The sequence below is a fragment of the Calonectris borealis genome, chromosome 4 (genome assembly GCF_964195595.1).
Source record: "Calonectris borealis chromosome 4, bCalBor7.hap1.2, whole genome shotgun sequence".
Lineage (NCBI taxonomy): Eukaryota > Metazoa > Chordata > Aves > Procellariiformes > Procellariidae > Calonectris > Calonectris borealis.
This window is the reverse complement of record NC_134315.1, coordinates 66,474,766-66,497,448: the sequence shown is the minus strand read 5'-3', so window position 1 is coordinate 66,497,448 and position 22,683 is coordinate 66,474,766. Positions and strand designations below refer to the sequence as shown.

At 54.9% G+C, this 22,683-nt stretch overlaps 4 protein-coding genes across 6 annotated transcripts; all 4 read left to right on the top strand.

Annotated features, from left to right (window-relative positions):
• Nucleotides 1-343: 343 nt before the first annotated feature.
• On the top strand, nucleotides 344-2,038 carry LOC142082141 (placenta-specific gene 8 protein-like). 2 transcript variants are annotated; one of them, XM_075149947.1, is made up of 4 exons: nucleotides 344-496; nucleotides 715-839; nucleotides 1,626-1,729; nucleotides 1,993-2,038. In XM_075149947.1, coding segments are annotated over exons 1-4 (336 nt in total). In that variant the 5' UTR covers nucleotides 344-390; the 3' UTR covers nucleotides 1,994-2,038. The 2 variants fall into 2 exon arrangements, with proteins under 2 accessions (XP_075006048.1, XP_075006047.1); XM_075149946.1 differs by lacking the exon at nucleotides 1,993-2,038 and having other exon boundaries at nucleotides 1,626-1,733.
• A 1,367-nt stretch (nucleotides 2,039-3,405) lies between these two features.
• Nucleotides 3,406-8,124, top strand: LOC142082500 (placenta-specific gene 8 protein-like). Its single transcript, XM_075150620.1, has 5 exons — nucleotides 3,406-3,519; nucleotides 6,748-6,892; nucleotides 7,132-7,256; nucleotides 7,605-7,708; nucleotides 8,039-8,124. Coding segments are annotated over exons 1-5 (405 nt in total). The 5' UTR covers nucleotides 3,406-3,489; the 3' UTR covers nucleotides 8,040-8,124.
• Nucleotides 8,125-9,250: 1,126 nt separating this feature from the next.
• LOC142082140 (placenta-specific gene 8 protein-like) lies at nucleotides 9,251-11,055 on the top strand. 2 transcript variants are annotated; one of them, XM_075149945.1, is made up of 4 exons: nucleotides 9,251-9,403; nucleotides 9,622-9,746; nucleotides 10,533-10,636; nucleotides 10,900-11,055. In XM_075149945.1, coding segments are annotated over exons 1-4 (336 nt in total). In that variant the 5' UTR covers nucleotides 9,251-9,297; the 3' UTR covers nucleotides 10,901-11,055. The 2 variants fall into 2 exon arrangements, with proteins under 2 accessions (XP_075006046.1, XP_075006044.1); XM_075149943.1 differs by lacking the exon at nucleotides 10,900-11,055 and having other exon boundaries at nucleotides 10,533-10,640.
• A 1,257-nt stretch (nucleotides 11,056-12,312) lies between these two features.
• Nucleotides 12,313-17,105, top strand: LOC142082499 (placenta-specific gene 8 protein-like). Its single transcript, XM_075150619.1, has 5 exons — nucleotides 12,313-12,426; nucleotides 15,655-15,799; nucleotides 16,039-16,163; nucleotides 16,512-16,615; nucleotides 16,946-17,105. Coding segments are annotated over exons 1-5 (405 nt in total). The 5' UTR covers nucleotides 12,313-12,396; the 3' UTR covers nucleotides 16,947-17,105.
• Nucleotides 17,106-22,683: the final 5,578 nt, after the last annotated feature.

Genomic DNA, 22,683 nt, shown 5'->3' with positions numbered 1-22,683 from the left:
ATCTTGTGTAAAATATGCCAACTTCAACAACCGCAATGTCCGAGTCACTGACTTTAGCGTAGGTTCACTCCCTAGCCCTGCTTGGCACAAGGGAAATTGGTGAACTGTGCATTAGCGAAGCCTTTTTGGGGTGGAGTGGGGAACGTCAATGGCCTGATGCCATTTTGAAAGTTGGATAAAACGGCAGAAAATGCAAAAACCTTGAAAAGACACAAATACACGTAAGATATGGTTACGCTTCATCACCTCCAGCGGCAGTAAGGGAGCTGGGCCAAATGCCACCTGCTGAAGAGTGATAATGACCAGCTCGGTTGGGGAGATCAGACCGACCGCAGTTTTTTCACTAAATGTCCCGTTCCCCTCCCGTCTCTTTCAGAAGAGCATCTAGGAATGGCTGTCTCGACCGTCGTGACGATCCAGCCGCAGACAGCTCCCGCTGCCTCGAGGAGCATATGGCAGACAGGGCTGATGGACTGCTGCACCGACTGCAGCGTCTGTGAGTGCCTCGGGAGGTCCCATCTCTCAGCCGTCAGCAGTGACGTGCTGTGGTCGGTCCCACACCCTCATGGGACACTTTTATCGCCCCTGCTGCTCGGGTCGGTGGTGTGACAGCTACAGCCACGTAGCCTGATCCTCCCAGTTGCTCCCCCAATGCTGGCAGTGCTGGGCGGGCAGGCAGAGCCTCACCCGTTGTTGTGTTTCTCCCCCTCCCAGGCTGCTGCGGGATGTTCTGCTTCCCCTGCCTCGCCTGCCAAGTGGCCGGGGACATGAACGAGTGCTGCCTGTGCGGGACCACCGTGGCCATGAGGACCCTCTACCGTACCAGATACAACATCCCGGTCAGTGGTTAACCCGCCCCCTCACCGTGCTGTGAGGCTGAAAGGCAAGGTGCCCCCGAGGCCCCTCTTTCTGCACATCAGGGATGAGCATGGGGCAGCAGCACTCTCTGTTCATCATTTTTTTCACTTTCGTATCCTGCACGATGCTGGGAGCACAGGACAGGGCTAGGGACGCCCTCGGCTGTGCTGATCCCAGGACCGGTGCCCATCAACACATGTTAATCGGACAGAGCTCCCTCCCAGCACCCTTCACCAGGGGCACGTGTCCTGCCTTCAGCTGCTGCTGACCACAGTGGCTCGCAGAGTCTCAGCTGCTGCTTCCCCATGCCATCCCCAATCTTTGAAAGATGGGAAAGGTTTGAGATGATTGTGAGCAGACTAAAGAATAGATTAAGTCAGTTGCACAGATAAACATCTGTAATCAGATGTGGGAGAAAGGTGGACATTCGCATACAGCACATACGTGAAATGGTTTCTTCCCGCAAGGGTTAGTGCTGTTCCCAGTGCAAACCATGGAGGCCCAAGTCCAGTTTGCCCAATTTATCTCTTTCTGTGTGCGTTTTCCCTCGCATCTTAACCTCAGAAGCCAAAAGAGAAGTAGCTATCTGCAGCTTGCAGAAAGGGCTCCCTCCTTTCTTTCCACTCTGGGGAAAGTAGTGTCTGCTACTCGGGATGCTGCAGCCAGCCAGGAAACAACAGGCACAGACGTGGAATGTGATTAACGTTTTCTTGGCCGAAACATGGCTTTTGGGAAGCCTCCATCCCTAACCAATTTCTTCCTAACAGGGGTCCATTTGCTCTGACTTCTGTATCACCATGTGGTGCCCTGTGTGCTCCGTTTGCCAAATTAAGAGAGACATCAACCGGAGGAGGGAGATGGGCATATTCTGGTAAGCTGGGTGTGCTGGTGCTAGTGCTGGTTTATAAAGCTGCCAAGGGGCTTCCTGGAGTCTCTCCTGCCAACGCTGACGTAAGTCCCAGGGTTGCTGCAGTGGGGAAATGGCCATGGCCAGGTGACAAGAATGACCTGTCCTGCAGCAAAATGTTGCTGGGAACCTCATGCAGGCCGGGGGGGAGAAGGACTGGAGGGGACACACACGGTGTGGTGAGGCACGGCCCTGCTCCCTGACCCTCCTCTCCCGTCCCGTTGCAGATGCCACCGTCTTTGCTGTGCCCTGCAGAGCTGCTGTGGGCAGGAGTTGCCGCTGCCCTGGCTGTTGGGAAATGCACCACGGGGGGTTTGCCTTGATTGTGGTTGATTCCCCCTCCCCTGGGTAACACCAGCAATAAACAGCAGAGTTTGCCTTCTTGCCTGTGTGTGTGTCACTCTTTCACCATCTGAGAGCACCCATCCTTCTCCCGCTCCGTCTGTCTCAGCAGCCCCTGGGGCAGCTGAGATTTCCCTGCACCCACTGCAGAGAAAGATTTGCACTAGTATTTTGTAATTCGGTCAGCTTTTAGAAAGGGTGTTTAATACAGAGGAGGAGTCGGTGTTGTTCATCCAAGTTGTAAAATTTGGAAAAGTGACTTCTGCTCCAGGGCAGAGCTGGGGCTTCCCACAGGCAGGTGATGGCTGCAGGCCACTGAGTGCCGATTTGTCCCTGCTGCGGTGGCCCCATTGGCCGTCCTGGGCTGCTGGCCAGTCCCACCTTTCTGAACATAAAGCCACTGGGATTTTTGGCTGCCTGGCACCAGCCCACCTCCTGCGTTGCTCCCCTACGGACCCTGGGTATGAATTCCCACCCACTTGCGATTAAAAACCTGGCTGGGTCGTGGGTTGGCCAAGTCCTCTCCATGGGCAAACCCTGCCGCCTCCCAGCCTCGGCCAGGCAGAGCATGCCTGCCTGCGCTGGGCTGTTAGCGATACGCTCTCCGTCCAAAAGGTGGAGGTTACATCCACCCTCTCTCCATCACTCTCGGAGAGATGCTAAAGGATTTTTGATCGCTACAAATCTCCCCCAGCTTCACTCTCTAAGGAAATTACGGTATTTTTTTCCCCTCTCCCTTCACCTTCACCACAAAGCTTGTAAAGAGCAGGTAGAGGCTCTGTCAGTGCTGTGGGGTGGGTCTGCGTGGTGGCACTCCCACTTGCTTAAACCCTAGGTGGCCCAGACAGTTCTGCGGATGATCCCTGGAACTACAGAAAACTGCATTTTTAGCCTAAGAGAGGTAAAGGCCAGGAATGTGGAGAAGGGAGAGAAGAAATACCACGCTACCACCTCATCCCAGCACAGAGTGGTATGATTTTGTAGCTATACCTCGCGGCAGCCCCTGTGTCACCCAGTGGAGTTATGGTCAGTTCTTGCTGATGCTCAGGCTTAATGAAGGAAAGGTGCTGCACCTCCAGCGGCAGATCGCTTAAGGCAGCGCAGGAGCCTGAACGCAAACTGTCCTTCTCAGAAAACCGCTACCAAATGCAGTGTGTCCCATTGGGGCTCTAGGCCTGAGGGATGATGGGGTGGGGAAAGGTGACAGGGGCAGCAGGAGCCTGGCAGAAGCGGCAGCAGCCTTGCAGCAAGCTTGCAGCTGGCAGCGGGGAAGCTGCAGTTGCGCAAAGCAGCACCTAAGCCAGCATCTGGTCTGTTAGTCAAAGGTTGTTCACCAGGGAGCACCCAGAGCCTATAAAGGATGAGAACCAGGAAAAGAACACATGCCTCCCAGGACAAGAACAGCTCAGCCGGTAAGTACGGCTTGGCTTTGCTTTCAGCAGGAGCTGCGGAACAAAACCACAGAAACTGCTCGTGGCTGAAGCGGTGTTGCTGGCGAAGGGGAAGGGGTGGAAACAGAGGTGAGGTTTTCTACCTGGAAAACTACTTCAGAGCTAAACCAGAGCGTGCTGGGTGCTGCTGATAGGCATCTCGACAGAAGTGGGCAGCAGAGGTAAAGGACGGCAGCTCTTGCACTGTATTGTTCGTTTGTGCACATGTACATGTGCCTATACATAACAAAATGCTGCTTTACGACCTTGGTTATTTGTGAAATGTGGCTGCGTGCACCTCAGGATCTGTTTTGTTCCCGTCAGCCGTTCCAATACCCCTGGTGGTGCCGTGGAGCTGTAGATTTGGGGGCACCTGGGGTGATACGCTGGGTGTGCTGGGCCCGGGCCATCTCTCAGGAGATGAGTGTGCGGCCGGGGCTTCTGCAGGCTGCTGCCTGCTCCGCATCGCAGCCTCCACCTGCGCAGGGACATGGTGCGCTCGTACTCGGGGAGAGGAAGGGAAAGTCCGTGTTCAGCCCTGCCTGCAAAGGGCACAGTGTGTGTGTGGCGGTGAGCACCGCTCGGCTGCATTTTCACCGTGCGCTGCTATTAATCTCATCATCTGGCGGTGCGGGAGAGGCACGGGAGGCTGGTGGGGTCCTGCCCCTAAACCTTCTCTTGCTGCTGCTCCCGCGCACACTTCTCCCTGTGGTCCCTGCGGTCCTGCCTGCTGCTGGGCATCTCTGTCCCTGCATGGGACCCCCGTGCTGTCCCTTCTTGGCGTCCCCACTGCACGGCCCGTCCGTGGTTTGTCCCCTCCCCTGCCCCTCCTGGCTCCTGCTTCTTCTTAAAGCATCCTGTGCCCAAGCTCCTCACAGGGGCTGCTGTTTTGGCGTGCTATGAGGTGTCACATCAGCTGCAGAGGTGGTGGGAATTACCTGGGGCCTCGTGCATGAACAAGCAGGGACAGCCGGCCAGGGCAGGGGCAGGAGGTGTCCGGCAAGGACCAACGGGCGCCGTGGCCCCCGCTGCACCCATGGGTGGTGGGGTTGCCTGCACTCCTTCCAAAGGTCCCTGCCAACAGCCAGGTGACTTGCCCCAGAGAGGGCACAGCAGCATTTCTGCTGCTCAACAGCCCTGTTCAGTAGCAGCAGGAAAACACCCTTGTCTTTTAATGCTCAGCAGGGGCTGGTGGCTGAAGCAATCCCACCAGCTGTCACTCGTCACCTAATGGGAGCAGATACCAGTGTCTCAGATAGGGTCAGCCCAGCCACGCTTCTGGTGCCTGCAGAAAGCTGCAAAAAGTCATGAGCAAATCACATGGAGACTTTTTACAAGCTTTCTTCCCTCTTACAGAGTAATTCAACATCCCTTTTCCTCTCCATGTACTACCAGGGGACAAGGGTGGGCCGTATGGCAACAGGCGGTTTCTGACAACAGAGATGTGTCCGGGTCAGTCTGTAAATGATGGGGTGCAGCAGGAGCTGCCGGCAGAGCCACTGACCCCTTTGCTGCCTGTTGATAACAGACAATACAAATACAAATGCAAAGCCTATATCTCTCTGGTGTTTTATGCGGGTAATGCGCTCGATGGCATCATCTGAGTGCTGGGCATAGTAATATATTTATTCCACTGTATTCCTTGTGTTCAATACTTAAGCTCTGTGTAGATGTGTAATTCTGATGTGAAAACATTCCCTTCATAGCGTGTTAAAAGAATTTACAGGGATTAATGCCATCATCCCTTGCTTCAAAATGTAAATGCTTCCCCTGTTTTTTCTTTTTCCTCCTCCCAGCGTCCTGAAACTCAGGCACTCCCTTGTCACACAAGGGCAGGGAGCCCCAGGGCAGGGAGGGGAGGGCTGCTCGGCGGGCACCCACCCAGCCATCACCCAGGCAGGCAGTGGTGCCGCCTGCGCAGGCAGGACAAACGTGTCAAGGCTGGGCAGGGGCAGGCAGGACACAAACTGTCCGAAGGTGCCCTGTTAAACACCCGTAATGCCCATGGCGGAAATGCCCGTGGGCTGTGCGGGGACGTGGTGGCTGGAGAGGACCTCCCCGGGGAGCTGCCCTGGGACCCCTCCTGGGCAAAGGAGCAGCAGCCCACGGTTACGGGGTCCAAAGCTCAGGCTGCTCTCCTGCTGCTGATTTCTTTCCTGAGGATGTGTAGCTGTGCATTGGGGGCGGGAGGGAGCCCTTGTAGCTGTAAGAGCACAGAAGCCTTTGCATCTCATCCCCGAGCTGCTTACTAGAGCGGTGCCGAGCTTGGGCACAGGGCAGGGAGCGTGTCTGCGGGAGCACCCTCTTTTTTTTTTTTTTTTTTAAATAAAAGCTCCAAAGCTGAAGTGAGAATGGCAGAGGGTGGTGTCGTGCCTTGCAGGGGGAAGCAAGGAGGGAAGGGGCTGCACGTGGAGGTGGAGGTGGTGGTGAAGTTGTTTCATGGGTCAGGTGGGTTTGGGGATGGTGCTGCGGGGCGGGAGCTCTGCTGCTCTCAGAGGCTGCAGCCCCTCACTGGAGAAGAATGGGCAGGAGTGGGGCTCCAGGGGCCGTGGTGGCCCCAGGAAGGGGAGGACGAGGATGAGGCACTGGTAGAGATAGGCAAGTGGAGGAGAGATGGAAACTGGTGACTGGGCTTAGGATGATGGAAATGGACAAGGAAAACCCACTGCCTTGAAGCCTGCTAAGAAGGCAGGTGAAGAAGGAAGGGAGAGGGGGAGGGGGAGGCAAACAGGCTGAGATGCTCAGGGAACAAAGCAAAGATTAAAGTGACTACTGAGAGCGTGGCAAAGCTAGGACTGAGCCGTAGTAGCTTTGGGACACTGCAAACATTAAAAAAAAAAAAAAAGAAAAAAAATATTTTAAGTAGATAATGGTGAAAGATGAACTGTGGATGAGAAGACAGGATTGAAGTGTTGAAGCACTGAGGCTCTGAAGCAGAAGGACCTCTGTTTTTACAGAGGTATTTTACTTGCATAGGCAGGGGGATGAGGTGCTGCTGCCTTTGGTGGGGGGCTGGTTTTGGGGAGGGCTTTGCTGCAAAGGACAGCAGCAGCTCCTGGCAGAGCTGTACCCCCCACTTTGCGGTGGGGGTGGCGATGCCCTGGTAGTGGGGACCCCTCAGGGACCTGTGCTGCTTTCTCTGTCTTCGAATGCAAGACACCCACCTCAGAAACAGCTGCAGCATCTTTCTCTGATGGCTTTTCCTTCCAGACTACAAACTGCTTGGAGGGACCTGACCCTGCGCTGGCAATGGCCTCTCACCATGTGATCACGGTCCAGCCCCAGTTTTCGGCTGCCCCGCAGGCAGGCGATTGGCAGTCGGGGCTGCTGGACTGCTGCTCCGACTTCAGCGTGTGTGAGTACGTACATACCCCTCGTTCCTGGTGTTGGCTCACGATGTGTTTCTGGTGTTTTCCCCGCTCCTTCTGCGGCATTGCCCCTGCTACAAACCCCACTTTTGTGGGTACCATTGGCAGAGCAGCTCTCATCTGAGGTCAAGAGCCATGGCTCCCATGGCCGCATCCCCAGCTGGCTTTCCTCGCTTTCCTCTTTCTTTGCACCCCTCAGCCAAGCCTGTGTCTCGCTGTCCCGCAGGTATTTGTGGAGCCTTCTGCTTCAGCTGCCTGGGGTGCCAAGTGGCCGGGGACATGGACGAGTGCTGCCTGTGCGGCCCCAGCGTGGCCATGAGGACGCTCTACCGCACCAGATACAACATCCCGGTCAGTGACCAACCGCGGGGCCTGCCCCGCTGGCAGCGACAGCCACGCGCTGGGTGCTGGGGTGCGGGCTCAGGGAAGGAGAAAGGGGTGCCCGAGGGAAAGAGCAGTGGCAGGGAGTTGCACGGGCAGCCCCTCAGGCAGGGAGCCGGAAGCACATCTGCATCCCTGCCGTGAGCCGGAGCTAATCCCGTCACACACCGCCTCATCCCAGTCCTCGCTGGGAACGAGCAGCTGTGTGCTGTGGGGCAGGGGTGAGCTGCCCAGGGGCATTGACGATGAAAAAGAGGAAGACTTACTTAAAAGCTGACGTGGGAAGGGGTTATTCACACAATGTCCCTTGCTCCGCAGGGCTCCATTCTGGGTGACTGGGCCTCCACCATGTGCTGCCCCATGTGCGCGCTCTGCCAGCTGAAGAGAGACATCAACTGGAGGAAGGAGCTGGGCATATTCTGGTAAGCTGGGCGTGCTAGCGCTGCTTTATGAAGTCACTGCTGCACACAGCCGAGTGGGTTCCCAGAGTCCCCCTTTCCCCTGATGCCCGACTTAAGACACAGGGTTGCTGCAGTGCTGAAACAGCAATGGCCAGGTGAAAAGGTGACCTGTCCTGCAGCAAAACATTGCTGGGAACCTCTTGCAGGATGGGGGATCTGCTCAGGGCCCATCACCCGGGTCCAGTGAGGCAGGACTGGGGGACGGACAAACGGCCAGACAGACAGACACACACACACGGTGTGGCGAGGCATGGCCCTGCTCCCTGACCCTCTTCTCCCATCCCATTGCAGATGCCACTGTCCTCGCTGCACCCTGCGGACCTGCTGCAGGCAGGAGTCGCCGCTGCCCTGGCTGTTGGGAAATGCTCCACAGGAGGTTTGCCTTGATTGTGCCTTGCAGTGCTGGAGGCAACGCGTGCTCGCAGTTTCCTTCTGAACATACACCTGATACTGCCTCTGGCTGCATTCATGCTGGGCTTGCAGGCTGGCGTGTGCTGCCAGGTGAAGCCAGGAGTGGGATTTCTGGAGGAGCGTGTGTTGCCCCAAAGGGTGGAGAGGGATGGTGGTTCCCCCGCCGCCCACCCCAGCATCACCCACTTCATTTCAGTTTCTGTTCTGGCTTCTGAGCTCAAGAGCTGCGGGGGGAGGAGCCTGACCACCCAGCAGCATGGTTCTGCCTTTGCCAACCTGCTATTTCTAAGAAGAAAAAAAAAAACAAACCAACCCCAATTTGTAGCAAAAAGTCTCAACAAATGTGAGCAGGCTGTTTATCTTTTTTTTTTTCCTTCCCCTTTCTTCTATTTGTGCATAACTAGAAGAACTTGGCCTCAGGGCAAAACCTGCTTTTAATTGTTATCTGAGAATGTTTTGTGCTGTCTTTTAGTTGGCTGGGAGAACAGGAGCACTGAGATTATTGTGAGTTTTTTTTAGACCTGAGGTTTACTGGTTTTCAAGGTTTACTTGCTTGCTTAACTGCAGGAAGGCAAGGACTGGGCTTCAGACTTGGGACATAGCATTGAGTTTCTGCCTTTCTGGCTATCTACAACAAGAAACCGGAGATACAAGTTTTCTACAGTATCTTCTTGGCGTGGAGCCCGGCTTTGTTAGAGGAAATGCAAGACCACAGCTGCTTCTTGCATGCTTTGTACCATGCCAAAGGGATCTTGTGTAAAATATGCCAACTTCAACAACCGCAATGTCCGAGTCACTGACTTTAGCGTAGGTTCACTCCCTAGCCCTGCTTGGCACAAGGGAAATTGGTGAACTGTGCATTAGCGAAGCCTTTTTGGGGTGGAGTGGGGAACGTCAATGGCCTGATGCCATTTTGAAAGTTGGATAAAACGGCAGAAAATGCAAAAACCTTGAAAAGACACAAATACACGTAAGATATGGTTACGCTTCATCACCTCCAGCGGCAGTAAGGGAGCTGGGCCAAATGCCACCTGCTGAAGAGTGATAATGACCAGCTCGGTTGGGGAGATCAGACCGACCGCAGTTTTTTCACTAAATGTCCCGTTCCCCTCCCGTCTCTTTCAGAAGAGCATCTAGGAATGGCTGTCTCGACCGTCGTGACGATCCAGCCGCAGACAGCTCCCGCTGCCTCGAGGAGCATATGGCAGACAGGGCTGATGGACTGCTGCACCGACTGCAGCGTCTGTGAGTGCCTCGGGAGGTCCCATCTCTCAGCCGTCAGCAGTGACGTGCTGTGGTCGGTCCCACACCCTCATGGGACACTTTTATCGCCCCTGCTGCTCGGGTCGGTGGTGTGACAGCTACAGCCACGTAGCCTGATCCTCCCAGTTGCTCCCCCAATGCTGGCAGTGCTGGGCGGGCAGGCAGAGCCTCACCCGTTGTTGTGTTTCTCCCCCTCCCAGGCTGCTGCGGGATGTTCTGCTTCCCCTGCCTCGCCTGCCAAGTGGCCGGGGACATGAACGAGTGCTGCCTGTGCGGGACCACCGTGGCCATGAGGACCCTCTACCGTACCAGATACAACATCCCGGTCAGTGGTTAACCCGCCCCCTCACCGTGCTGTGAGGCTGAAAGGCAAGGTGCCCCCGAGGCCCCTCTTTCTGCACATCAGGGATGAGCATGGGGCAGCAGCACTCTCTGTTCATCATTTTTTTCACTTTCGTATCCTGCACGATGCTGGGAGCACAGGACAGGGCTAGGGACGCCCTCGGCTGTGCTGATCCCAGGACCGGTGCCCATCAACACATGTTAATCGGACAGAGCTCCCTCCCAGCACCCTTCACCAGGGGCACGTGTCCTGCCTTCAGCTGCTGCTGACCACAGTGGCTCGCAGAGTCTCAGCTGCTGCTTCCCCATGCCATCCCCAATCTTTGAAAGATGGGAAAGGTTTGAGATGATTGTGAGCAGACTAAAGAATAGATTAAGTCAGTTGCACAGATAAACATCTGTAATCAGATGTGGGAGAAAGGTGGACATTCGCATACAGCACATACGTGAAATGGTTTCTTCCCGCAAGGGTTAGTGCTGTTCCCAGTGCAAACCATGGAGGCCCAAGTCCAGTTTGCCCAATTTATCTCTTTCTGTGTGCGTTTTCCCTCGCATCTTAACCTCAGAAGCCAAAAGAGAAGTAGCTATCTGCAGCTTGCAGAAAGGGCTCCCTCCTTTCTTTCCACTCTGGGGAAAGTAGTGTCTGCTACTCGGGATGCTGCAGCCAGCCAGGAAACAACAGGCACAGACGTGGAATGTGATTAACGTTTTCTTGGCCGAAACATGGCTTTTGGGAAGCCTCCATCCCTAACCAATTTCTTCCTAACAGGGGTCCATTTGCTCTGACTTCTGTATCACCATGTGGTGCCCTGTGTGCTCCGTTTGCCAAATTAAGAGAGACATCAACCGGAGGAGGGAGATGGGCATATTCTGGTAAGCTGGGTGTGCTGGTGCTAGTGCTGGTTTATAAAGCTGCCAAGGGGCTTCCTGGAGTCTCTCCTGCCAACGCTGACGTAAGTCCCAGGGTTGCTGCAGTGGGGAAATGGCCATGGCCAGGTGACAAGAATGACCTGTCCTGCAGCAAAATGTTGCTGGGAACCTCATGCAGGCCGGGGGGGAGAAGGACTGGAGGGGACACACACGGTGTGGTGAGGCACGGCCCTGCTCCCTGACCCTCCTCTCCCGTCCCGTTGCAGATGCCACCGTCTTTGCTGTGCCCTGCAGAGCTGCTGTGGGCAGGAGTTGCCGCTGCCCTGGCTGTTGGGAAATGCACCACGGGGGGTTTGCCTTGATTGTGGTTGATTCCCCCTCCCCTGGGTAACACCAGCAATAAACAGCAGAGTTTGCCTTCTTGCCTGTGTGTGTGTCACTCTTTCACCATCTGAGAGCACCCATCCTTCTCCCGCTCCGTCTGTCTCAGCAGCCCCTGGGGCAGCTGAGATTTCCCTGCACCCACTGCAGAGAAAGATTTGCACTAGTATTTTGTAATTCGGTCAGCTTTTAGAAAGGGTGTTTAATACAGAGGAGGAGTCGGTGTTGTTCATCCAAGTTGTAAAATTTGGAAAAGTGACTTCTGCTCCAGGGCAGAGCTGGGGCTTCCCACAGGCAGGTGATGGCTGCAGGTCACTGAGTGCCGATTTGTCCCTGCTGCGGTGGCCCCATTGGCCGTCCTGGGCTGCTGGCCAGTCCCACCTTTCTGAACATAAAGCCACTGGGATTTTTGGCTGCCTGGCACCAGCCCACCTCCTGCGTTGCTCCCCTACGGACCCTGGGTATGAATTCCCACCCACTTGCGATTAAAAACCTGGCTGGGTCGTGGGTTGGCCAAGTCCTCTCCATGGGCAAACCCTGCCGCCTCCCAGCCTCGGCCAGGCAGAGCATGCCTGCCTGCGCTGGGCTGTTAGCGATACGCTCTCCGTCCAAAAGGTGGAGGTTACATCCACCCTCTCTCCATCACTCTCGGAGAGATGCTAAAGGATTTTTGATCGCTACAAATCTCCCCCAGCTTCACTCTCTAAGGAAATTACGGTATTTTTTTCCCCTCTCCCTTCACCTTCACCACAAAGCTTGTAAAGAGCAGGTAGAGGCTCTGTCAGTGCTGTGGGGTGGGTCTGCGTGGTGGCACTCCCACTTGCTTAAACCCTAGGTGGCCCAGACAGTTCTGCGGATGATCCCTGGAACTACAGAAAACTGCATTTTTAGCCTAAGAGAGGTAAAGGCCAGGAATGTGGAGAAGGGAGAGAAGAAATACCACGCTACCACCTCATCCCAGCACAGAGTGGTATGATTTTGTAGCTATACCTCGCGGCAGCCCCTGTGTCACCCAGTGGAGTTATGGTCAGTTCTTGCTGATGCTCAGGCTTAATGAAGGAAAGGTGCTGCACCTCCAGCGGCAGATCGCTTAAGGCAGCGCAGGAGCCTGAACGCAAACTGTCCTTCTCAGAAAACCGCTACCAAATGCAGTGTGTCCCATTGGGGCTCTAGGCCTGAGGGATGATGGGGTGGGGAAAGGTGACAGGGGCAGCAGGAGCCTGGCAGAAGCGGCAGCAGCCTTGCAGCAAGCTTGCAGCTGGCAGCGGGGAAGCTGCAGTTGCGCAAAGCAGCACCTAAGCCAGCATCTGGTCTGTTAGTCAAAGGTTGTTCACCAGGGAGCACCCAGAGCCTATAAAGGATGAGAACCAGGAAAAGAACACATGCCTCCCAGGACAAGAACAGCTCAGCCGGTAAGTACGGCTTGGCTTTGCTTTCAGCAGGAGCTGCGGAACAAAACCACAGAAACTGCTCGTGGCTGAAGCGGTGTTGCTGGCGAAGGGGAAGGGGTGGAAACAGAGGTGAGGTTTTCTACCTGGAAAACTACTTCAGAGCTAAACCAGAGCGTGCTGGGTGCTGCTGATAGGCATCTCGACAGAAGTGGGCAGCAGAGGTAAAGGACGGCAGCTCTTGCACTGTATTGTTCGTTTGTGCACATGTACATGTGCCTATACATAACAAAATGCTGCTTTACGACCTTGGTTATTTGTGAAATGTGGCTGCGTGCACCTCAGGATCTGTTTTGTTCCCGTCAGCCGTTCCAATACCCCTGGTGGTGCCGTGGAGCTGTAGATTTGGGGGCACCTGGGGTGATACGCTGGGTGTGCTGGGCCCGGGCCATCTCTCAGGAGATGAGTGTGCGGCCGGGGCTTCTGCAGGCTGCTGCCTGCTCCGCATCGCAGCCTCCACCTGCGCAGGGACATGGTGCGCTCGTACTCGGGGAGAGGAAGGGAAAGTCCGTGTTCAGCCCTGCCTGCAAAGGGCACAGTGTGTGTGTGGCGGTGAGCACCGCTCGGCTGCATTTTCACCGTGCGCTGCTATTAATCTCATCATCTGGCGGTGCGGGAGAGGCACGGGAGGCTGGTGGGGTCCTGCCCCTAAACCTTCTCTTGCTGCTGCTCCCGCGCACACTTCTCCCTGTGGTCCCTGCGGTCCTGCCTGCTGCTGGGCATCTCTGTCCCTGCATGGGACCCCCGTGCTGTCCCTTCTTGGCGTCCCCACTGCACGGCCCGTCCGTGGTTTGTCCCCTCCCCTGCCCCTCCTGGCTCCTGCTTCTTCTTAAAGCATCCTGTGCCCAAGCTCCTCACAGGGGCTGCTGTTTTGGCGTGCTATGAGGTGTCACATCAGCTGCAGAGGTGGTGGGAATTACCTGGGGCCTCGTGCATGAACAAGCAGGGACAGCCGGCCAGGGCAGGGGCAGGAGGTGTCCGGCAAGGACCAACGGGCGCCGTGGCCCCCGCTGCACCCATGGGTGGTGGGGTTGCCTGCACTCCTTCCAAAGGTCCCTGCCAACAGCCAGGTGACTTGCCCCAGAGAGGGCACAGCAGCATTTCTGCTGCTCAACAGCCCTGTTCAGTAGCAGCAGGAAAACACCCTTGTCTTTTAATGCTCAGCAGGGGCTGGTGGCTGAAGCAATCCCACCAGCTGTCACTCGTCACCTAATGGGAGCAGATACCAGTGTCTCAGATAGGGTCAGCCCAGCCACGCTTCTGGTGCCTGCAGAAAGCTGCAAAAAGTCATGAGCAAATCACATGGAGACTTTTTACAAGCTTTCTTCCCTCTTACAGAGTAATTCAACATCCCTTTTCCTCTCCATGTACTACCAGGGGACAAGGGTGGGCCGTATGGCAACAGGCGGTTTCTGACAACAGAGATGTGTCCGGGTCAGTCTGTAAATGATGGGGTGCAGCAGGAGCTGCCGGCAGAGCCACTGACCCCTTTGCTGCCTGTTGATAACAGACAATACAAATACAAATGCAAAGCCTATATCTCTCTGGTGTTTTATGCGGGTAATGCGCTCGATGGCATCATCTGAGTGCTGGGCATAGTAATATATTTATTCCACTGTATTCCTTGTGTTCAATACTTAAGCTCTGTGTAGATGTGTAATTCTGATGTGAAAACATTCCCTTCATAGCGTGTTAAAAGAATTTACAGGGATTAATGCCATCATCCCTTGCTTCAAAATGTAAATGCTTCCCCTGTTTTTTCTTTTTCCTCCTCCCAGCGTCCTGAAACTCAGGCACTCCCTTGTCACACAAGGGCAGGGAGCCCCAGGGCAGGGAGGGGAGGGCTGCTCGGCGGGCACCCACCCAGCCATCACCCAGGCAGGCAGTGGTGCCGCCTGCGCAGGCAGGACAAACGTGTCAAGGCTGGGCAGGGGCAGGCAGGACACAAACTGTCCGAAGGTGCCCTGTTAAACACCCGTAATGCCCATGGCGGAAATGCCCGTGGGCTGTGCGGGGACGTGGTGGCTGGAGAGGACCTCCCCGGGGAGCTGCCCTGGGACCCCTCCTGGGCAAAGGAGCAGCAGCCCACGGTTACGGGGTCCAAAGCTCAGGCTGCTCTCCTGCTGCTGATTTCTTTCCTGAGGATGTGTAGCTGTGCATTGGGGGCGGGAGGGAGCCCTTGTAGCTGTAAGAGCACAGAAGCCTTTGCATCTCATCCCCGAGCTGCTTACTAGAGCGGTGCCGAGCTTGGGCACAGGGCAGGGAGCGTGTCTGCGGGAGCACCCTCTTTTTTTTTTTTTTTTTTAAATAAAAGCTCCAAAGCTGAAGTGAGAATGGCAGAGGGTGGTGTCGTGCCTTGCAGGGGGAAGCAAGGAGGGAAGGGGCTGCACGTGGAGGTGGAGGTGGTGGTGAAGTTGTTTCATGGGTCAGGTGGGTTTGGGGATGGTGCTGCGGGGCGGGAGCTCTGCTGCTCTCAGAGGCTGCAGCCCCTCACTGGAGAAGAATGGGCAGGAGTGGGGCTCCAGGGGCCGTGGTGGCCCCAGGAAGGGGAGGACGAGGATGAGGCACTGGTAGAGATAGGCAAGTGGAGGAGAGATGGAAACTGGTGACTGGGCTTAGGATGATGGAAATGGACAAGGAAAACCCACTGCCTTGAAGCCTGCTAAGAAGGCAGGTGAAGAAGGAAGGGAGAGGGGGAGGGGGAGGCAAACAGGCTGAGATGCTCAGGGAACAAAGCAAAGATTAAAGTGACTACTGAGAGCGTGGCAAAGCTAGGACTGAGCCGTAGTAGCTTTGGGACACTGCAAACATTAAAAAAAAAAAAAAAGAAAAAAAATATTTTAAGTAGATAATGGTGAAAGATGAACTGTGGATGAGAAGACAGGATTGAAGTGTTGAAGCACTGAGGCTCTGAAGCAGAAGGACCTCTGTTTTTACAGAGGTATTTTACTTGCATAGGCAGGGGGATGAGGTGCTGCTGCCTTTGGTGGGGGGCTGGTTTTGGGGAGGGCTTTGCTGCAAAGGACAGCAGCAGCTCCTGGCAGAGCTGTACCCCCCACTTTGCGGTGGGGGTGGCGATGCCCTGGTAGTGGGGACCCCTCAGGGACCTGTGCTGCTTTCTCTGTCTTCGAATGCAAGACACCCACCTCAGAAACAGCTGCAGCATCTTTCTCTGATGGCTTTTCCTTCCAGACTACAAACTGCTTGGAGGGACCTGACCCTGCGCTGGCAATGGCCTCTCACCATGTGATCACGGTCCAGCCCCAGTTTTCGGCTGCCCCGCAGGCAGGCGATTGGCAGTCGGGGCTGCTGGACTGCTGCTCCGACTTCAGCGTGTGTGAGTACGTACATACCCCTCGTTCCTGGTGTTGGCTCACGATGTGTTTCTGGTGTTTTCCCCGCTCCTTCTGCGGCATTGCCCCTGCTACAAACCCCACTTTTGTGGGTACCATTGGCAGAGCAGCTCTCATCTGAGGTCAAGAGCCATGGCTCCCATGGCCGCATCCCCAGCTGGCTTTCCTCGCTTTCCTCTTTCTTTGCACCCCTCAGCCAAGCCTGTGTCTCGCTGTCCCGCAGGTATTTGTGGAGCCTTCTGCTTCAGCTGCCTGGGGTGCCAAGTGGCCGGGGACATGGACGAGTGCTGCCTGTGCGGCCCCAGCGTGGCCATGAGGACGCTCTACCGCACCAGATACAACATCCCGGTCAGTGACCAACCGCGGGGCCTGCCCCGCTGGCAGCGACAGCCACGCGCTGGGTGCTGGGGTGCGGGCTCAGGGAAGGAGAAAGGGGTGCCCGAGGGAAAGAGCAGTGGCAGGGAGTTGCACGGGCAGCCCCTCAGGCAGGGAGCCGGAAGCACATCTGCATCCCTGCCGTGAGCCGGAGCTAATCCCGTCACACACCGCCTCATCCCAGTCCTCGCTGGGAACGAGCAGCTGTGTGCTGTGGGGCAGGGGTGAGCTGCCCAGGGGCATTGACGATGAAAAAGAGGAAGACTTACTTAAAAGCTGACGTGGGAAGGGGTTATTCACACAATGTCCCTTGCTCCGCAGGGCTCCATTCTGGGTGACTGGGCCTCCACCATGTGCTGCCCCATGTGCGCGCTCTGCCAGCTGAAGAGAGACATCAACTGGAGGAAGGAGCTGGGCATATTCTGGTAAGCTGGGCGTGCTAGCGCTGCTTTATGAAGTCACTGCTGCACACAGCCGAGTGGGTTCCCAGAGTTTCCCTTTCCCCTGACGCCCGACTTAAGACACAGGGTTGCTGCAGTGCTGAAACAGCAATGGCCAGGTGAAAAGGTGACCTGTCCTGCAGCAAAACGTTGCTGGGAACCTCTTGCAGGATGGGGGATCTGCTCAGGGCCCATCACCCGGGTCCAGTGAGGCAGGACTGGGGGACGGACAAACGGCCAGACAGACAGACACACACGCACGGTGTGGCGAGGCATGGCCTTGCTCCCTGACCCTCTTCTCCCATCCCATTGCAGATGCCACTGTCCTCGCTGCACCCTGCGGACCTGCTGCAGGCAGGAGTCGCCGCTGCCCTGGCTGTTGGGAAATGCTCCACAGGAGGTTTGCCTTGATTGAGGTTGATTTCCCCCTTCCCTGGGTTACACCAGCAATAAACAGCAGAGTTTGCCTTCCTGCACGTGTGGTTTTATTTATTTCTCTGTGTCCTCCTGCAGCACCAGAGAACAGTGTTGTACTTTTGTATGCTGTGCGGTCAGAGCAATGCTGAGTTTATCAGATAAAGGAGGCTTTCTCTTGCAGACCGACACTGGGGTGAGACCAGATCACAAAGTTCAGTGGGAAGATAAAATCAAACAAAACAAAAGCCAAGCCTGCTGCAGACAGCTCAGCTTTTCCGTGGCCAACAGCAGCACGCAGAGCTGGTGACAGCAGCAGCCTGTGCTCAGAGAGGCCCGAGAGCCCTGAACCCATCCTTGTTTCTGCCTGGACCGTCCCCAGCACCAGAAGGTGGCAGCAGGGGAGCGATGGTGACAGCGTGTGGGGATCGCAGTCCCAACTCGGCTTCTTCCTCCGCACAAACCTTGTTAGGAGCCCATCGCATGGGTGCTGCTTCTCTGTGGGGTGAGACCCCTGCAGCTGTGGGTCTCACAGCGGTGGTGTGGGTGGGTGTAATTCGCTGTGGTGGAAGAGCTGGGACAATCTGTGCTTCACTGGGGGCTTCGGGGTGCAGGCATTTATCCATTACCTGCCATGGCGAAAAAAAGGGAAGAAGTAACTCTGGGGCTGGGGTTGCTCTGCAGCCACCGAGCGCTGGCTCAGATTGGTTTAAGCTTTGTTGCTTTTAAGAGAAAAAGGTGCTTTTTGCCTAGAGTGGGCGGTGGGCTGGGGCTGCTCGGGGCCCTCAGGCTCTGGCACGTCTGTACCTCTGTCCTGGCACCTTCAGAACAGGAGTGGGTTTTATTCAAAAATACCTTTCCCACCCACCCATCCCCATTTTCCCCACTACAACTCCCACTGCATTTTCCGCAGTGGCCACCGTCACATCCCTAGCGTGAAGGGGTGAGGCTGTGCCCCTGCTGACAGCGCATACGCGTGCGTTTGTACACTCAAAACACACGTGCACAGAGAAGCGGGAGAAGTCGGTTGTGGCACAGTGACAGCCCGAGCTGGGAGCTGCCAAGTGTGTGTCTACTGCGGGAACAGATGTCACTCTGCTGGTCTGTGTGTGGCCCACAGGCGTGCTGGGTCACCTCTGCTCGCTCCTGGCTGCTGGTCCCAAATCCCCAGCACCCGCAGCCCACCAGGCACGGAGCAGGGGCGGAGGGCTGGGTCTGAGCCTCCCACCGTGGTGCAGGCAGCTGTGTGATTTGGGGTAGCCAGTTCAGTGACAGCCCTGCTGCTCTGGGAGCTCATGGATGATCTGAGAGTGCCCGGGGTCAAGGTCTTCGGAGCCACCCAACCATGAGTGCTGGGTTCCCCCCTTTCCAGTGACAGGTGAGCCCTGTGGCCCCAGCATGGGGCTTCTGCAAACCTCCTGGCCCCATCTCCCCTCCCACCATGATGGTTGTTACGGGATCCTGTGACAATCATTCCTCCTTGGGGCCCTTCTAGCCCTTGGCCCATCCTGGCAGGGGCTGCTGGGACCCTGTAGCTTTGCCCATCCCTGATCATGGGGTCTCCTCTCCAGGGTTGGGCCATTGGGAACGGGGACCAGAGCTCTGACCCCCGCAGGGACCTGGGTCCTCTCGGGGATCTTGTCCTTGCAGGCAATGCCATGGCAGTGCAGTGAGGAGCCAGGAGCAGCCAACCCCGAGCCTGGGTGAGGGTCACCAGCGCTCACCTCATCCAAGGAGTGTCGAGGGATGCAGGAGCTGCAGGCGATGCCCAAAGCAGCGGCCAAACAGCCCCACACCCAACTGCGCCATCAGGACTGAGCTGGGAGTTGGAGGGCTTTGCTGCTGGCCAGGGCACAGGGGTCTCGGAGTCACGCCAGGGGAAAGGTGCTGTGCCACAGGGGCAGGAGGCAGGTGGTGCTGCGGTGGGGTCAAGCATGCCGGGGCTGCGTCTAGCTGTTGCTCAGGAAAACCCCACTGTGGGTGGTGGTATTGGTTGTTGCTGCTCGTCTGGCCAGGAAGCGGTCAGAGTCTTGCTATAGGCTGTGACACCCGTTCCTGGGCCAGGCTGGGGGCCATGTGGGGTGGCAGGAGGTCTGTGGCACCACATGAGGTGTTGCTATGGGGGTCCATGGGTGCCTCCCTTTGGGCTGGCTGGTGCCAAGTGCCACAGGGAGCTGCCCCGGGCAGGTTTCTCCCTTCTCTGGGGGCGATTTCTGGGCACAGGGCTGGCCCTGCTGGGGACCCCATCCTCTGTGCAGGGGCTGTGGGGTGGCCATGGCTGCACCAGGCTGAGCTGGGTGATGCCAGCCTGGGACCTGTGTCCCCTTCCCTGTGGGAGCCCCAGCCCAGGTTGATTTGGCTGCACAGTGTCACTGCCACAACCTGTGAGGGTGACATGATCTTCAGGTGTGTGAAGGTTGCAACAGTGGGTTGTAGGATGCTGTAGTACGCAAGGACATGGAGGCTTTGTTTCCATGAATTCCTTTATTACAAGCTACTACAAATCACTAGTAAAGCAAGTACATACTTATGATCACTTACCTATAGGCGCACCTGTATGTATTATTTGAGGTGTTACTGGCATGATGCTTGCCAAACCACTGCCAGGAGCAGGGGTGATGGAAAAGCCTCGTCACAGGTGATCCGTGTCACGGAGTCAGGACTCAGCCAGGCATCCCCGGCAAGGGTCAGTCCGTCTGTCTCTGTAAAGCAGCTCTAGCAGATAAGCTCATCTTGGGTAGGTCCCATGTTACTTTTTATACCTTTTTAATGTAGACATGTTAAATGGGTGTAGGACACCACTTGACAGAGCAGCTGTTGCTGGAAGGTCAGCTCGCTGTTGTCATGGTTTTTGTGCTCGCTGTCATTGCAGTTGGTGTGTCCTGGCTCACAAGGAGGTCTTCGCTCCCTGCTGAGCTCATCAGGGATGCCTGGGGTTCCTGGCTCAGCACTTGTCCCTCTTGGCCAGTCCTCTACTGGTGTCACATCCCGCCCTGTGAGGAAGGAGGAGGTGACTCAGATCCACAGATCCCTTCAGGTTGAATTAAGGTGAAACAACACTCAAGGTCAAAGCACACACGTTGATTTTAATGAAAGATTTAAGAAACAAGTTTCCCCTCCAGTTTGGCACCCCAAAATATCCAGTCTTTTAGAGAACTGAAGTAAGCTTTGCAGTTACTCACCACACGTGGGGTCTAAGCCTTGCATTGCTCTGAGAGAGAGAGAGAGAGAGAAGAAGAGAGGGAGAGAGAGATCACCAGCCCTGGGTCCAGCATTGGGCTTGCCGACAGGGGATATTTCTGGTCTGTAGGAGCGCTCGTCCAGAAGTCCCACCCCATGGCACTTGCCTTCTCCTTTAATATTCGTTGCTCACTACAGACCGCCCCGCTGCCACAGTGGCAGTTTTGTTTCAGGACCAAGCTCAGGGTTTTTGCATCTTGCGAGTGTTGGAGACATTCCTCGGACAGGCTCAGGGGATCTCAAACCCCTGCTCCCTTACCGAGTTTCGTTTCCTACCGTTGTCCGCACCCTTCTTAGCAAACAGTTCTTTGTTCCAGGGGATTACAAGTTCGCCTTGCTGTTAGATTGTTTGTTCTTCCAGTCGGTCTCCTACACCACCCCATGGCTCAAACACTGCAAGATCTTCTTCGACCGCTGTGATCCGTACGTAGCAGACAGAGGGAGAAAGAGAGGATATAAGGCAAGAAATCATACATCTAATTGCCTCAAGGCCTATCATTTGAGACAAAAATACACTTAATATAATAAGGCCGATATTTACAAGCCATTTTCCCCACCCCATGAGTCTGAGAGATTTCAGCAGGGAGGTAATCTATGATCTGGGGCCAAGTCCAGCAAATCAGTCTGCTGACTGCATTGCTTGGAACAATTCTCCAGTCTTATCAGCGACTTCCTTCACCTTTGCGCGTGCTTCTTCTATAGAGGTGGAGGCATTATGGATGGTGATACAGCATTCCTCTTCTGTTAAATTTAACACTCCACATACTCCATGTTCTTTCAACAATAGCATATCTAGAGCTAATCGATTTTGCAGAGTCATCTTTGACATTTGTTGAACTTCTAGATTTATCTCCCCAAAACCATGTCGTGTCCAATTACTCAAAACAGGTACCTGCCAAGTTAAATTCTCTAAAACATATTGATGTTTTTCAATGGCCACACTTGGTGCAAAGATTGCCTCCATTTTTAATGCAAACGTTTGTCCCAGGTATAATAATCGGGTATTTGTATTTCCATGATTACATCCCTTGCATCTGTCGGGCTACCGTGATCTCTATGTGCCCTATTTCAGCGAGATGTAAAATTAAATACTTTGGAGGAACACATGGAGGGGAAGCCAACAGAACAGTGCAATCCAGCCATTTCATACGTATTTAACTGTGAATACAACTTTCCATTGGAACATGCCCATACCATTCCTCGTGGGGCTGAATACTTTGCCTGGAAACAATCAAATGGGTCGTCTCGAGGTATCTCCTGTTGCTTTCTGTCAGAGTTCCAGACCTTCCGTCGGTCTGGGCCATGCGTGATTGGAATGCCACAGGAGAGTGCTGTTTGGGGATCTTTAAAGGAGCCATTACATCGGTCATCCTGATTCCAATAACCATAATTCGGATAACCCCAACAAGTACACATATCCCAAATGAATGTTCTCAATTCTGGAATATACCAGGTTTCAAATGGGTCACCTGCTCCTGTAGAGCAGTTTAATACTCGGGAACAGTTCAACAGGGGTTCTCCTATCGTGTCCTGGGTGACGCTCTTATGTCGTCGACTGCCCCAACAGAGGGTTTCCCCATTTGGAAGTCTAGCTTGGTTATACTTACAGGTTTCAACACCAACCTCCCATTGAATGGTGGTCCCATCAGGGAGGTCAGAAGTGGAAGACAAAGGACGGTTGGGGTTAAATAGTCATTTCAAAGACCAGGCCTATTCATATCTAGTACGATTAACAAGGTGAATTTTCCCTGGTTTATCAGGTATTTGTATACACCAATCTGTGTCCCAATGCACGTTATATTCGTGTTCAAAATAACCGCCTTCAGAGGGGGAATCCCACCACGGTACTATGGTACAAGGAACAGAATCAGAGGTGACATCATTTGTTTCCATATCAGAATTTTTGTTTAGAGATCGGTAACAAGTTTGGTTCCACAAATTTTCCCAAGTAGAATTGTTCGGGAGTTGATACAAAGCCCTTGAGTATCCGAGCCATGTCCCGTTATTCCTCCATGGTTGTCCCTCTTTTCGCTCAAGAAAAGGGGATTCAATTATTCCCCATGTGATGTTTTTCCCTGTTCGGTTAAGACCTTTTAACTCGTTTTCCAATATTTTTGTAAGATTTAAATTAATCATTGTAAATTTGAATCCCTCTGCTGCTGAACCAGGGAGGGCAACACATATCCCCTGGCCTGTCTGGTTCCAAATATGCATAAATCCCTGTATCAACTCCCAAGCCAAACTGGGGGATTCACCCTATGATCCCATTACCCCAACAGTGATGGAGAAAAAATAGGCTTTCCAATCCATCTTTCCTGACAAAAGCAAACAAATAATACAAATAACAATTAACGCTGCGATTGCAAACATGGGTCCCGTGACGGCTTGTCCACAACCTG